This window comes from Macrobrachium rosenbergii, chromosome 4 (genome assembly GCF_040412425.1).
Source record: "Macrobrachium rosenbergii isolate ZJJX-2024 chromosome 4, ASM4041242v1, whole genome shotgun sequence".
Classification (NCBI taxonomy): Eukaryota; Metazoa; Arthropoda; class Malacostraca; order Decapoda; family Palaemonidae; genus Macrobrachium; species Macrobrachium rosenbergii.
Genome location: NC_089744.1, coordinates 18926347 through 18940194, shown reverse-complemented (window position 1 = coordinate 18940194; position 13848 = coordinate 18926347). Strand labels below are relative to the sequence as shown.

General features: G+C 42.8%; 1 protein-coding gene across 23 annotated transcripts in view; it reads right to left on the bottom strand.

Annotated features, from left to right (window-relative positions):
• The window catches only part of LOC136830708 (uncharacterized), a 145137-nt gene that overhangs the window by 34100 nt on the left and 97189 nt on the right, over positions 1-13848 (bottom strand). For all 23 annotated transcript variants that reach the window (XM_067090603.1, XM_067090664.1, XM_067090675.1 and 20 more), the window contains 4 exons: positions 13540-13797; positions 13081-13426; positions 10611-10771; positions 7675-7843 (listed from right to left, as the gene is read on the bottom strand). In XM_067090603.1, the coding sequence (XP_066946704.1) occupies positions 7675-7843; positions 10611-10771; positions 13081-13426; positions 13540-13797 (934 nt within the window). The remainder of the gene's footprint in view (positions 1-7674; positions 7844-10610; positions 10772-13080; positions 13427-13539; positions 13798-13848) is intronic.

Here is a 13848-nt window from a genome sequence, read left to right as displayed (position 1 = left end):
GTCTTGCGGCAGAATTTCCGACTTAAAAACGCACTAACTTCGAATATACTTTTTCTTTAACTCAAATGAGAATGTTTAGAAAACAAAACAAAATTACAAAGTACATATTCTGAGATGTATTATCACTTAAGGGAAACCTTTCAAGATGAGAAAAGTAGTGCTAGAGATTATCTTCATGTACAGTATCTGCAAATTATACAAATGCAGGCTATGGCTGATGTAATTAACACAGTGAATACAGCAAGCTTGCTTATAAATAAAGGACAAGTGAACTTAATAGATGAGGTATTAAAGACTTTAATACTCAAATAGGTACTCTCTTTATAAGGAACTGAAAAACATAATCAACCCTAGAGACAAACCCAAAGTTATGCAATGTAGAGACAGAATCCCTCTTTTGGAACATAATATAAAAGATACCCTTCAAGAAATAGAACTGTACGTACCAGAACAGACACGGACCAAGAGAGGACTTCCTTTAGCCACTATTATTTCAGGAGTCTTATCCATAATTTTGGGATTTCGAACCAGATTCAACTTTTACCTCTCCATGGGAAATTTTCCTCAATAGAAGAAGAAATGAAGACAGTGAATGTGGAAATATCAGACATCAAAACAAACATAAGAAATACTCAACAATTGCTAATGGAACTAAAAGCCAAAGAGGAAATATTAAGGCAGATATTAAATTTAGAAAAGAAACACATTATTGTTTCCAAAACATGCATCTAATTTTTACTACAATAACCCTATTTTCTAAAAATAGAAGCAAAGAGGGTAGGAGATGAACTACAGGACTCTGTAAACAGCTTAGTGACAGCTTCTCAAGGAAAAGTCTCTGCAAGTTTATCACCACTGAAAAACTTACAAGAAATCATAAATGAAGCTAAGCTAAAATATAACAAGTACTGTACCCCATATTCCCCATTGAACTACCCCACTTACTCTATCCTTTTCTTAAAGCTACATTAACTAACAAAGGCTTACTTGTTACAAACCCACTTAATACTACTTTTCCTACTTTAATACTGGATACTAAACACACTGAACAATGCTTTAGCCTCATATTGTACACAAATTAAAATTTTTTTTGTTTAAGGAGCATCATGCAACATTTCAGTTTTATAAAGAAAATACGTACCAAAATATGATATTTTAATAATAAAATAAAGTTTGTTCATACTTACCTGACAGATATATATATAGCTGTATTCTCCGAAGGCCCGACAGAAATTAAAAAACTTACGGCACACGCAGTGGGGCCAGGTGGTTAGTACCCATTCCTGCCGCTGGGAGGCGGGTATCAGGAACCATTCCCATTTTCTATTCAGATTTTCTAGTGCTACTGTCTCCTGAGGGGAGGTGGGTGGGCACTATGATTATATATATCTGCCAGGTAAGTATGAACAAACTTTATTTTATCATTAAAATATCATTTTGTTCATGAGACTTACCTGACAGATATATATATAGCTGAATCCCACCATTGGAGGTGGGAAGAGACAGAATAGGATTTAGGAAAACAAACATATGTAGGCGATTGACACCTTGGTTCCTTACCTGTTAGCATAGCTGACTTCGTGATTACTGTCACCCAAGCCTGCTTCTGTTTTACTAGAGTCTCCAGCGAGGTAGCGACCTATATAGCTGGTGAGTTCTAGATGATCTGTCAACGGGGGCGAGACCACAATGTGACTAGACCATATGACCTTACTATGAGGGCAAACGACACAAAAACAACCACCTGACCAAGCCTAGCTACGTCATGAAGCCATAACATAAGCTAAGGACTGGGACGTCCACCCCCGGTGGCCGACCCAACAACCATAAAAAACACCATAACCAAAATAAAAAACACACCTAACCATTTACTACAGGATAGGATGAGTGTCGCTCTCTGCCCCCAAAATCGTATTTGCAGAAACGTAAGGCCCTAGCGCACAGCAATTCTCGTAAGACGTCTTCACGTCAGTAAGGTAGTCTTGGCGAACACCGAATGCTTCACCAAAAGTGGCCCCCAGAATGTCATTGAGAGACATATTCCTCTGGAAAGCCACTGAGGTAGCAATGGCTCTCACTTCGTGAGCCTTGACTTTCAAAAGACTCAAATCACTGTCTAGAACGTCGGAATGTGCGTCTAAAATGGTGCTTCTTAAAAAGAACGCCAGTGCATTCTTAGACAGAGGCAAATCCGGCCTCTTGACAGAGCACCACAGATTGTCCGAAGGACCTCGACTTTCCTGAGTCTTCTGCAAATAAAATTTTAGAGCCCTGACAGGACACAGGGTTCTCTCTGGTTCTTGTCCAAGGATTTCCGTCATACCCTTAATCTCGAAGGTCCTGGGCCAAGGGGTAGACGGGTTCTCGTTTTTTGCAAGAAACATAGGGCTTAGAGAACATACTGCATTATGGCCTCTAAAACCTATATGCTTACTGATAGCCTGAAGTTCACTAACTCTCTTCGCCGTCAGCCAGAGCAGTTAGGAAAATAGTTTTTCTAGACACGTCCTTGAAGGTTGCAGAATGTAGAGGCTCGAACCGACTGGACATAAGGAATTTCAGAACTACATCTAAATTCCAGGAAGGCAGCCTTGGCTGAGCCACCTTAGTGGTTTCGAAAGACCTTAAAAGATCGTGAAGGTCCTTGTTGTCTGTTAGGTCGAGGCCTCTATGCCTAAAGACCGCTGACAGCATACTTCTATAACCTTTGATGGTAGGTACTGCCAGCTTTAGTTCCTTCCTTAAATAAAAAAGGAAGTCAGCTATCTGGGACACAGAGGTCGTGGTTGAGGAAATCCCCTTGACCTTACACCATCTCCTGAAGATGGCCCACTTCGACTGGTACACCGCGATAGAATTAGCCACTGGTCTTGAAAAACCCCTCGCTCTGACCAACTTTTCGATAGTCTGAATGCAGTCAGACTCAGAGCGGGGAGGTTTTTGTGGTACTTCTCGAAGTGGGGCTGTCTGAGAAGATCGACTCTCATGGGAAGCGTCCTTGGGAAGTCCACTAGGAATGTCATGACCTCTGTGAACCATTCTGTCGACAGCCAAAAAGGGGCGATTAACGTCATCCTTGACCCTTCCGAAGCCGCAAACTTCCTGATGACTTCCCCCAAGATCTTGAAGGGGGGAAAGGCATAAAGGTCCAGACCCTTCCAGTCCTAGAGGAGGGCATCTACTGCTACTGCCCCTGGGTCGAGCACGGGAGAGCAGTACAGAGGCAGCCTTTTCGTCCTCGACGTTGCGAACAGGTCTACCAAGGGACGTCCCCAAAGCTTCCAGAGCTCCTGACATACCTCTTCATGCAGGGTCCACTCGGTCGGAAGAAGTTGTCGCTGCCGACTGAGAAGATCCGCGCGTACGTTCTCGACTCCTGCCACGAATCTTGTGAGAAGCGTAATCTGCCGAGAATGGGCCCACAGCAGGATCTCTCTTGCAAGCAAGAACAGGGATCGAGAGTGAGTACCTCCCTGTTTCTTGAGGTACGCCAGGGCTGTGGTGTTGTCCGAGTTGATCTGAACCACTCAGCCTGAAACCTGATCTTCGAAGAATTGGAGGGCTAACTGAATCGCTCCCAATTCTTTTAGATTGATGTGCCATGACACCTGTTCCCCTCTCCAGGTGCCTGACACTTCCTCCCCCCTAGTGTTGCTCCCCATCCTGACGTGGACGCGCCGGAAAACAACACTAGGTCGGGGTTCTGAAGAGAGAGTGAAACCCCTTCTGCCAACTTTGCGGGATCGAGCCACCACCTTAGGTGGTCCTTGGCAGAGAGAGAGATCTTGAGAGTCTCCTCTAGGTCCTCCTTGTTTGCCCAGTTCTCCGCAAGGAAAAACTGGAGGGGTCTGAGATGCAGTCTCCCTAGGGAAACAAACTTCTCCAGCGACGAAATGGTCCCCAGCAGACTCATCCATTCCCTCACCGAGCATGTTTCTTTCCCCAGGAAGGCCGAAACTTTGTCGAAGCAGTGCTGCTGACGTTCCTGGGATGGAAAGGCTCGAAAAGCCACTGAATCCATCCGAATCCCCAGATAAACAATGGACTGAGAAGGGATCAGATGTGACTTCTCGAAGTTCACCATAAGTCCCAGGGACTTCGTCAACTCCAACGTCATATGCAAGTCCTCCAGACACCTCTCCTCTGGCGAAGCTCGAATGAGCCAGTCGTCCAAATAGAGCGAGATCCTTATGCCCTCTAGGTGAAGCCATCGCACCACGTTCCTCATCAGTACCGTGAAGACCATCGGTGCCGTACTTAGTCCGAAGCAAAGAGCTCTGAACTGGTAAACTTGTCCCCCCAGGACAAACCTCAAGTACTTCCTTGACTGAAGATGAATGGGGACGTGAAAGTAGGCGTCCTGGAGGTCCAGCGAAACCATCCAATCGCCTGGTCTTAAAACCCCTAAAACCGACTGAGACGTCTCCATCCTGAACTTCTCCTTCACTACAAACTGGTTCAGTCTGCTGACGTCCAGGACTGGTCTCCACCCCCCCGACTGCTTCGGCACCAGGAAGAGTCGTTTGTAGAATCCTGGGGAATCCAATTCCAGGACTTGCTCTATGGCTCCCTTCTCGAGCATCTGGTTGAGCAGATCGAAAAGGATCTGTTGCTTCTCTGGGTGGTAGGAGGGCGACAGATCTCTGGGCGTTGAGCACAGTGGTGGAAACTCGAGGAACGGGATCTTGTAACCTTTCTCGATGACTTTGAGGGACCAGGAGTCCGTCCCCCTTGTTCTCCAGGCTTTCGCAAACAAAAGAAGCCTGGCTCCTACTGGTGTCTGGAGGTCCGGTACATCATTTCTTGCCCCTAGGATTAGAAGGGGCTCCGCCTCTGGAGAGGCCTCTTCCTCGAGGAAACGACTTTGAGGAGGAAGCTCTACCACAAAAGGGCTTCTGCCTCTTAGAAGCTTGTCCTTGAGAGGAAGTGGACGGGACATTTGAACGTCTGGAAGACTGGGCAAGGAGGTCTTGAGTAGCCTTCTCCTTAAGGCTGGAGGCGAGATCCTTGACCAAGGGCTGGGGGAAGAGATGGCTAGATAGAGGGGCAAAAAGCAATTCTGCCCTCTGCACAGGAGAAACTGACTTTGCTGTGTAGTTGCAATATAAGGCCCTCTTCTTCAAGAGGGTCATACCGAAATGAGCAGCCAGTTCATCCGCGCCATCCCTGACGGCCTTGTCCATGCACGACAACAAGCTGGACAGCTCCCCCAGACTGATAGAGTCAGGACTCCGAGTCTTCAAGTCCAAGGCCCCCAAGCACCAATCCAAAAAGTTGAAGACTTCCATCGTGCAGAAAAGCCCTTTGAGGTGATGGTCAGTCTCTGAAAGAGTCCAAGCCACCTTCGCGGAAGAAAGGAGGGCCCTCCTTGGAGCGTCGACTAAACTCGCGAAGTCTCTTTGGGAAGAAGGAGGAACTCTGGAACCGATTTCTTCTCCAGTCTCATACCACATTCCCGCCTTCCTGCACAATTTAGACGGAGGCAGGGCAAAGGAAGTCTTGCCTTGTGTCTTCCGATCGTCCATCCAAGAGTTGACCTTCTTAAAGGCTCTCTTGGTAGCAAGCAACGTCTTCATTTGAAGGAAACCCGGCGATTTTCTCACCTTCGAAGAGGCTAACTGCGAAGGGGGAGAGAGAGGGGCAGAAGGCTGAAACTTATCCGGAAATAAGTCCCTTAGCAGGCTGGCCAAAACCTGGTAGTCCGTAGAAGACGACTTTGGAGGCTGCTCCTGCTCTGCAGACTCCGACTCACTAGACACCTCTCCCTCTTCAACGGGAGCGACAGGAGAGTCTTCCAGAACCTGTGGAAGACTAAGGCCTTGTGGCCCGATCCGCAAAAGGGACCTCTTCTTGCACGAATCTAAAGCAGAAAGCTCTGGAGCGTCCCGCAAAGAAGCGTCCTGCCGAGCATCCTGACGAGCATCCTGCCTAGAATGCTGCCGAGCGTCTTGCCGAGCGTCCTGACGAGCGTGCTGAGGAGCGTCTTGCTGAGCGTCCTGACAAGCGAGCTGAGGAGCGTCCAGACGAGTGTCATGCAGAACGTCCTGCCGCGCGTCCAACCGAGCGTCTTGCCGAGATGCGAGAGGGGCGTCCTGACGAGCATGGGAAACGTTAGGTCCAGCAGCCTGAGGAGTGTCAAGTCGATGCAGAGTGTCACGACAGCGATCCAACGAACGATGAGGGCGATCGGGAGAACTCGCCGGAGAGAGAGACGAACGAGGAGCAGGAGAGTAAGACTTCTTCGACCTCTTAATAGGCAGCCTCAAGTCCTTACGGCGTTGACGAGGCTCAGACTCCTTTGCAGCAAGGAGGGACGCCAACTGCCGCTGCATGTCAAGGAGAAGACGCTTAGAAGGAGAAGACTCCCTCTCCGGAGAAGGGCTGCTCTCGTGAGAAGAAGAGGGGCAAGGGGACGCCCTCTTCCTTCTCCCAGGGGCGACGACAGCTCTTTTCTTGGAGCGACTGGGACGCTCAAAAGCGTCCTCCTCGGAAGAAGTCCTGGTCCTCTTCTGCGGCGGCAACACGTCGAACCACTCAGGCGAAGAAACAAGCGCACCCAAGAAAGAGGACGTGAAGCGTCCTCCTCTCCGAAGCTTCTCTTCCAAGCGCGAGAGTCCTTCCGAGAGCTCGACCCCTTGCGCGGGGAGGGCGCCTCAGAGGACGAGAAGCAATCCTTAAGGATGCGTGCGCGAGCACGATCCTTGGCAGCCTGGGAATCGACAACAGGTCCTGCCGAAGGGACGCCAGATCGGTGGGGGAGTCCCCGTAACCCTCTTTGCGACTTTCGACTTGCCCACTCCTGAGTCCTGGGAGTCCGGCAGAGGTCCAGGCTTAGAGGCATTATAGGGCCGATCTGACGCCCCCTCCACAACACTAGGGGGATCACTGCACTTCACAACACTTTCTATTGCAAGCACTTTTGACTCCAAGGCACGTATGGAGTTCAAAATCTCCGCAAGGGCATTACCTTCCGCAGACGCAACCTCAGGGCCCGAAGGCAACACTACAGGGATAGGTGAAGCAAAGTCTACAGAAGGGTTAACAGGAGACAAAATATTACCCTGACTCCCACCAGCAGACACACTCCTGGAGGAAGACCTCCTGATTCTGTCACGCTCTAACTTGCGTACATACGAATCATAAACCTTCCAACTGGCATCAGGCAAAGACTCACACTCCTTGCAGCGATCATCAAACAAACAAGCATGCCCTCTACATCTCATGCATACTGTGTGAGGATCTACCGAAGTTTTCGGTAGCCTCACCTTGCACTCCTTCACACCACATACCCTGAAACTAGCCGAACTAGATCCAGACATCGTAGTCAAAGAAAAGTCAAAGCCAAAATCAAAACAGTCCACAAAAGCATATGCCTATCCACAAATCCAAAGTCAAAAAACCAAAAGACAATCAGAATACTCAAGTGGCAAAAGTTTTCGAAATCCAACGACGGAGGTATTGACAACGGGTGTTGACAGTACCGGCGACAGAGAAAATCTGAATAGAAAATGGGAATGGTTCCTGATACCAGCCTCCCAGCGGCGGGAATGGGTACTAACCACCTGGCCCCACTGCGTGTGCCGTAAGTTTTTGAATTTCTGTCGGTCCTTCGGAGAATACAGCTATATAAATATCTGTCAGGTAAGTCTCATGAACAAAATCATAAATACTCACCAGGTATAAATTGTTTGAGAGCTTCTTCCAACTTGATCCTAGATCTTGTAATATCCTCCGGTGATGGTGGAGGGATAGGAACTCTGGACGAACGAATTAAAACAGAATCACGAAGATGTTGGATGTACTCCACTGTACAGGTATCACAAAACAACCGTTCAAGCTCAGCCTGCAAATGCAAAAAAAAAAAAATGATGTTGGGCAAAATTATGATTAAAGTTTCTGGTACAGTATAATTTTCAGTGTCATTTTTTTACGATGATTCCGGAAACCTGCCTAACAACAAAAATTCATGAAGATTACATTAGAACAAATTCTATTATGAAATGAGATACTGTATACATACACTCCCTTTCCTCTTTCCATATAATTAGACCTGGGCTTTTCCATGTGTTTAAAAGGCATTACACTCATTTTGTGAAGTGACAAGCTAATCAAATTTCAGACCTATCCACAATCAACATAATACACAAGCTACTCTGATTTTTTTGTGCTAAAAATTAGGTTGAGCACTGTATAATATTCTGTCTCAACTAAATTTCAAAGAACACCCAGTAAATTATATTCAAAGAAAACATGAGACATTAAAAGCATGAAGATTCTACATTTGCAGTCACTGTAAGGGGTACTGCCTGCAGTATGCCTTGAACACCACACTGTATGCAATACTAAAAGTCCACTGCAAAATCATTTGATCTCCAGCTCTATTCCATTCTGTTTTTTACTTTTCCTATGTTCCATTTAACCTCTTCTCACCAAACTGTTCAACTTATTTATCTTGCTGCAATTTTCAGCTTTCTCTTACGACCATATCTTCCGAGCATGCACCAAGAGTCAAAATGTGATTCAGTGGCCTAAAATTACATTCTGATAAAAGTAATGGCAGTATGTTGCAAGCTATGAGATCTGAAATGAATCAAGCAAGCCATGCAGTCAGAAGGCTGTGAAGCTACTTGCAAAACTGAATTCTTTCATAACTCCTCATCTTACATCATAATCACACCCCAAGCATTATTTTGCTTACATAACACTGCACATGATGAAATATTGTTTATATTTTCAATTTATATGGTGCTAATGACGTTACAAGCTTTCGAGCTAATGCACCACCAATTTTTGGAATACTGCTCTTGGTCTGCATATTAGCAATCTCCCACAGTCTTTAACATTTAGATATAATTGCTCATTATGATACAAATCATCACTAGAAGATATCTTTTTTGGCAAGCTTCTACAAACTATTTAAACATGAAACTCCCATTAGTGTCATTGGTATACTCAACTTAAGCAAAATGTCTTAATTAGCAAGAGATTTTCATTCCTTTCACTGTAAAACTGGAACAGTAATGCAACCTCACTGGTTACTGATGCTGATATTCTTAAGTTTAACAGATATACTACTACTTTAAGCCAAGTTGCACCTGCCTTAGTTTTACTTACTTATATAGCAAAGATGACAGAGTAGTTAGATAAAAGAAGTGAACTGTCTTGCTAAGCAAGAAATTACAAGCCTTAAGGATGAGAAAGACTTTTGCTCTGTTTTATGAATGACATATTTTTATTAACCAGTCAGTAGTTCAGTAATCTATTGCCAAATCATCCAAGGCATTGTTCCCTTACTGCAGGTAACAACTAAAGAATATGGTAATATTCTTTAGTTCTGTTATCAGCAATAACATAACTACAGAAAATTAATCTAAGCCTATTCTTTCACATACCAACATACATACTGTATATAAACACAGTACACACCAACACACAGTATACACCACTTTTACTGCACACTTTTTCTCTTATTCTTTCTACTGAATATTAGCACAAATTCAGCAATTATAATTTTTTAGTTAGTTTTAAATTTGATGTTGTTACTCTTGTCTTTTATTGTATGCTATCATTCTGTGACAAAGACATTTTTATTATTTTTATTGCTAATTTCCACTGCCATTTCTTGTTACTCATTTCTCTTGATACTCATTTCTCTTGTTATGTTCTACAGGTATTCTTCACAGAATCTGGGAAGTTCTAAATAGTACATGCAAATTTTCACTTTGTTACTGGTTTATTTAGAAATTCACAGTAAGTACTTATACTGGTCTCAAGCACACCATCCTCAGATGAGATCACGACTACAGTATAACATTACAAGCACAATGGCTCTACTGTTATATGCGGCTAGAAAAGTAATGCAATAAGGTCATGAATATTGTGCTTAATTAACATCTAATGAAGCAGCATGCTGGCCTCTGGTTGGCTACGGTACTTTTCTGGAAAGCCAAATGCCCTGTCATTATGATTTAGATTAGGTTTCTTCATGTTAATTTCATTAAAATATTAAAAATGATTGCTACTTTATATTTATAGAGTAACGTATTTTCAGTGTGTTGCCTACCACACCATTTTTGCATAATATTTTTAATAAACACTTGGTATAAGTTCTGGCTATTGTGGCTAGGCTATATGGACTAGCCAAGGCTAAGTTGCAGGGGAAAACATTTAAGAAATCCAGACAACTGGCATCTCTGAGTGACATGGTTTCCCCATATTAATTTGGATTAATAAGGTTATACTGTACTGCAATTGCTTCATTAATTGCATTTACCACAAATCCATCATTCATAACTTTTATCTACACAAGGGAGTTTTTAATTTTGACAGAAGGATCAATTAATGGACAAGAAATCAGATAATACTCCAGCATGGATCATTCTCCTAATTTCGTATAAATGTAAAGAAAAAAAAATTTTCATGAGAAGTGCTTTACTTACTCAGTTTAACAAAAATAAAAATAAGGTAACTGATGACAGCTAAATAAGCGGTACAGGTAATTCAAAATACAATAGATGTGTTCTCTTCTGCAACAATATACACACTAAAACACACATAGTCAACCTGACATCTAATGAAAGGGTAGAGTATCCGTTCACAATAAACCTTACCTGTAACCACTTATGCGTGATCCTGGCCATTGTGAGAGTTAGAAGAGTAACACAAGGTTGATGGGTGAGCGGATGATCAGCAGGTCCAAATATTTCTACTATCATTTCCAACAAACCCACAGACAAAGGCCATTCTTTCCATGATATATCTTCTTCTCCTTCTGGAAGGAATAACAAAATATTTCTGTTACCATATTAAACTACAGTGTATTATTATCATTATCATGGATTAACCAAGCTGAGACATTTATCAGTAAAACAGAATGCTAGAATTCCAGGGGTTCCAACACAGAAAGCAGTTAAGTACCAAAAAAGAAATAAAGCAGAGAATAAAATAAGTAGGAACAATACTGAAAAAAATAGATAAAACAACCTATGAGATAAGTCTTACATGAGACCGATCAACAAAAATCCATTGGCACCCAGTCTGAATGTGTGAAGTTCCAATGATTCAACTATGTGATGTCCTTATGGATCCACAATCAACCTAACTAGAAGGGAAACCCCTGAAATCAAAATTAATGTTTCTCTAACACTCCTTGACTGTCTAGTCATGATTAGCAATAAGGTTCAGTTCCTGATAGTAAACCTTCAAGTCTTGGTCCACAGACTGGATGAGAGGTGGTGCTGAGAGACAAAAATACAACTTGGATATTCTCACCCATAGGTTGACTTAGAAGGGAAACCTTTTCAGAATTTTATTCTGCTGTTGTACACCTTTTGGCCTGCATACAGAGCAGAAAATTTAGCTATAACTGATGAGACATACAAATTACATGAGGCTATTCCTTGAAAAGTACTTTTAATGCCCTCAAATTCTCAAAAATTATAAACTGATAGAAGTACCAGCTTCAGATATCCTGAAGCAATAGAAAATAATGCAAAGGTGATATGACTCTACGCAGTTTTGAAACCAGCTGCAGTCTTCTCTTCCTAGGTAATGTACACCTTATTATACTTCCAGAAAAGCCATTTTATCCATGTCCAGTACTTGGTTGGGACTGTAACCACCATCACAAATCTTCTGGATCTCTCAAAACATCTTGGTAATCTCTTAATCAGCATTCAAGAACTTATTTAATGTGGTTAATGTGTGTGTGTGTGTGTGTGTGTATACATGCACAAGCTAGGGGGTTATGAATGCATATCTCTGTCTCTTTTGGGTTGTTAATTTTATTGTTTTTCATCTTGTATGCAGTGAAAGTTATGACAAAACACAATAAAAAATGAGAAAATACAGTAAAATAATATGAGAATAGCGTAAAATAAAAATAAAAAAAGAGGAGTCTGTGTTATAGGCTTTAACACATGCAATACCTCTCTCTCTCTCCCTCCCCTTACATATCTTTTTCGTTTTGTGTGTGTTCATGTGTGTTTCTCCGTGCAGTGTCACATGTTGCCATTTTTTTTCTGCTTTGCTTGATTTACTGTACAATACTTCATTGTAAGTTTAGTTAACTCTATGATTATAACACATATAACAATACACAAGAAAATATTTTATCACTGTTGATGTTTCATTTCTAATTAAAAGTACAGGCAGTCCCCGGTTTACAACAGGTCCAGCTTATGACGTTCCGAGGTTACGACGCTTTTCAAATATATTCATCAGAAATTATTTCCCGGTTTATGACGCATGTTCCGGGGTTATGACAAGTCGTGCGCAGATCCGACAGAAGAAATATGGCTCCAAAACGGCAGAATAATAAAAATTTGGAGGTTTTTTTTTATGAAAAGCTCAATAAAAATGCAGTTTACATCGTTTCAATACACCCAAAGCATTAAAAGTAAGGTTTTCTTAGGATTTTTGATGATTTTCAACGATTTTTCAGTTTACAACGATTTTCGGTTTATGACGCAGCGTAAAAACGGAACCCCCATCGTAAACCAGGGACTGCCTGTATTTAAAATGCCAACCTGTAGATGTTGGCAACACGTGCTATTTGTAACTTGCCTCAGTGACATCAACCAAAGTGAAAGAGTGTGTGCATATGTACTGTAGACACACGCTACGGATATCAAATGCATTTATCTGTCCTTCCCTGAGGTTTCTTCTCCGAAGCAGAAGGCTTAAGTGACTGAGGGGTTTGTGGCACAATAAGATCATACAATATAATTAATATCAAAGCAAACGGCAAATACGGAAGAGTTCGCTGTGACATCTGTACACAAAGGTGGCTGGAAGCAATGTGGAGTGATACTGACAGGTGGGCAGGGCTTCCCCCTACCTGTCAATGGTTAACGACCTTATCTGAAAGTTAAATGGCCATTCCAGCTCTTGTTCGCAACCTAGATCTTAAGTTAGGAACAAAGGTTTGTATTTGTGTAAGAATAAATATGAATTTCATTTAGCATCTAGTTTCTTTCTTTCAGCTATTATGTCAAGAAAAGGACATGAGCTAAACTCTTAAAAGTTTGAAGGACAATTATAAACAATTCTGGGGTATTAAAATTGTTTAGATTCCCTTACCAGTCACACTATCCTCATGACTGTCTTGCTGTGACAGAGTGCTTATGTCACAGCCGTCTCCTTGTGATCTTGGACCAGGAGGGGGTAGGTGATGGAAAGGGGAGGCAGCAGGATAGGGATAAGAAGAATGGGATCCACTGCCCATCCCAACATCTCCTCTTCCTACCACAACTGAGTGTTGATGGACTTGTTGTTCCTGATGGTACTGGTGGCACTGCTGAAGACTGCTTAACTGGGGCAAAAACATGCTTCGACTTTCTCGTGCCTCATAAGCAGTATCTACCAACTCACTCTTACTGCCAATGCCTGATAACTCAAAGGTTAGAGCCTCTTCAATCTGACACTCCTGAAAAAACAAGCAGCAGAGTAGTTATTTTTACTAAAACTGAGGAGTAATTTTATGGGTTAATTGCAATTCTGTAAAATCTACACAAAATTTATAAAATAAAAATTACATACCTCTTCCTCAGCAGTAATATCTAGCTTTAATTCATATTCTGTTTTATTGCCACTTGAGAGAAAGGCTGCTAATTTACTCCTTTCACCTAGCACACCACTGCTGGACCTATTTCTCACAATGTCTCCACCAGTACTGCTGCTGCTTGAAACTGTGTGTGTCACTGCTTCTCCTCCACTAACAGGATTATCTGATGATTCAAAGCTTGGAAGAGCTGTCTTAATGCTATGGAAGACACCTGATACTGTTTTGGCCAGAAGCTGAAAAATGTAACAACTGTAAATTGAAGTGTGCTGAAATGTGTTGGAAAA